We start from the raw sequence: 2,876 nt of genomic DNA on the forward strand, positions 1-2,876 counted from the left end.
TGAATGTCCAGAGGACCAGATTTAACTTTTTTAGATTTTTCTACCTGGATTATTGAGCATGCATCAGGACAGAACGATTTCTGTTCATTCTACATTTATCAAATGGCCTAAATCTCCTAAAGCGAAGGAGGATCATTTTAAATAATCAATAAGATACATCCTGTAGCCATGTTTCTTGAAAGAAGATTTAAATTTGAGTGCCTTTTGTAAATCACAAGATGAATCCCTCGAGTAATTTTTTTTCATGTCAATACAAAGTGTTTGGTCAGACATTAGAAACTGGATTAATCTCAAACTTAACATTTCTTATTTTCATGCTGGTAACATTTTACTTTATGTGGATAACTTGAGCTCAGCTTTCTCTGATGCCATAAATATAGTCGTCCTTATGGCAAAGTACCACATTCACTGTAGTAAGAGGAGAGATAATAAGCCCTCCTTCCTGTTTGATGAACGATTTTAAGTCATAATATTCTTCATTAGGTAGATTAAAAATCTGCAAAACTGCTAGAATCATCTCACAACAGATACAAACTTATTGTTTTAATTAAAACAAGAAGTTTCTCAAGAAAAAAAACTGATGAGCTTGTCAGCAGGTAAGGGGCGTTTACCTTCGGGACAAATTGAGGTTGTTGATTGGTCAGTTACTGACACGCCTTCTGAGTTGATTGACAGGTCGCACGTCAAGGATCCGACTGAAAAAAGAAAAAAACCTGAGAGCTGCAGCAGCTGCACTGGGAGGAGGCGGGGCTGCACAAATGCAGCGCAGGGCTCCAATAAAGCAGGAGATAACCAGATACTTTGCTTGTGCCCTCACTGCCCTGGGCCCCTTAGAGATCATGGGCCCCTGGGCAGTTGCCAGGGCTAAGCACCCCTAAAGTCAAATACTAGAATCGCCCCTGGTTGCTAGAGGCAACCGATAAAAAAAGGGAGACATTTTGGGGGGTGGGGTTGTGTCGAAAAACACAAGCATAGATAATAAAAGCCTAACTCAAAACACATCAAAGACCCATGGACATGGTTAAAAACATATACAAGACACTAAATCCATTCCTTCATGTTTATTTACCTCCAGATAAAGCAAACACAGTCTTTTGGTACGCAAAGCATCAATTTACCGCTCAATAAAATACATGAACAATGAGATGCAGGAGAGACAAATACTTTCTATTTAGCACCTCTGAAGAAAGCATCACAATTCTCACTTCCATTATCACTCAATAGTAACGTTCAATTTTTTGCATAAAAATATACGTCAAAATTGAAAATGATAACACTGGCTTGATGAGGCCGATGACATATCAAGGTGAATTTAAATGTTCTGCCTAGATTTGGCTTTAAAAGGAGTGCATGTGCTCAAACAAAACCAGTAATATGAAGAAAAAAAACTTAATTCAATTGACCTTTGTGTTCTTTAGTCATTCAACAGAATCTGCATGAATTAACCTGCAAATAGTTTAAAGGTGGTGATTCTGATTAAACAAATTCCACATTAACAGAACCCACCACATAGTAGTACAGTTTTACAGTACAGATAAAAACACATGCAGGTTCATGAGAACTATAAGCTGAAATGAAATTAATGACTACTTCGTGCCACAACTAAAAAAAAAAAGATGAAAGAAACTCCTCACGTGGGTACAATAAGCTTTTATAGCATTTAACACAAACTAGACAGCTCTTTTGGCAAACCCTAAGACGCCAGGCCAAGCAGGAATCCTCCAACAAAGCCACTTGTGACAACAGCGTTCTTCTTCAAAAACTCCTTGGACTGGAAAATAAAATACAAATGCACAAATTAGTTATAAAAAATTCTCAGTCGACATACTGTAACTTGTCCTTCAGACCTCAAGACAAACAGCAAATAAGATTAACAGTAAAACACAATCTGGATGCGTGATCACCTGCAATAAGGAGAATTATTTTTTTTTTTTTTAAAGAGAGAGATAAAATGGAATGCAGACGTTATGTGAAAATGTGTCATGTTGAAGCTAGTTTCTCTTTAAAATTCCCAAAATTAATATCCACAGGTTGTAGATAGCTTTTTGGATATCTCCAATTTGGAGCAACAGAGTTCACGTCTGACAAGTGAACAGCAGCCAAACCAAAATGGATTCTTGCATCTTAAAACTCCAATCTTCAAAATTTCATAAACAAAACAATATACTGTACTTTTACTAAGGTCATGTACACAGTATACTGTACTTTTACTAAGGTCATGTACACAGTGTACTGTGTACTTTTACTAAGGTCATGTACACAGTGTACTGTGTACTTTTATTAAGGTCATGTACACAGTGTACTGTGTACTTTTATTAAGGTCATGTACACAGTATACTGTATACTTTTACTAAGGTCATGTACACAGTACACTGTGTACTTTTACTAAGGTCATGTACACAGTACACTGTGTACTTTTACTAAGGTCATGTACATAGTATTGTAGTGAACCAGATGACCTCAAATCTACCAGATGGACAGAGACTGTTATTTTCATTGATCTGAATAAGTCTGGGCCATCTGATGACTTTCTTTCTTGAATTAATCAAGCAGAAAAGACAATTCTTTATAATCATTACTGCCTTACAAATGTTTTGATAATCAAATTGTGTTAGTTCACTCAATGCTTATAGGTTGAAAAGAACTACTCATCTTTATTTTACATAAACAGTAAGTAATGATTTTTATTCCTCATTCCAAGAAGAAATCACCTGAATAAGCATTCCTTGATTTTCTGTCTGAAATGAGTCAAGTCGTAAGTATGTGAAAGGTTGGTTTTCGGTCAACTAAAATGTTTACCGAGAAAAATGTCATGTTTAAACTTTTTCAGAAGATTACCAAGAGTTGACTCCACGAAGTCTGCTGTTGCTGCAATA

General features: G+C 36.1%; 1 protein-coding gene across 1 annotated transcript; it reads right to left on the bottom strand.

Moving 5' to 3' along the window:
- Positions 1-1,046: 1,046 nt before the first annotated feature.
- Positions 1,047-1,772, bottom strand: LOC119419311 (FUN14 domain-containing protein 1; the record flags this gene model as incomplete). Its single annotated transcript, XM_037686621.1, is given in 1 exon segment — positions 1,047-1,772. A coding segment is annotated over 1 exon segment (79 nt), but the record flags the coding sequence as incomplete, so codon positions are not given.
- Between the last annotated feature and the right edge of the window lie 1,104 nt (positions 1,773-2,876).

This window comes from Nematolebias whitei, chromosome 13, assembly GCF_014905685.2.
Source record: "Nematolebias whitei isolate Nwh7 chromosome 13, NemWhi1, whole genome shotgun sequence".
NCBI classification, from domain to species: Eukaryota; Metazoa; Chordata; class Actinopteri; order Cyprinodontiformes; family Rivulidae; genus Nematolebias; species Nematolebias whitei.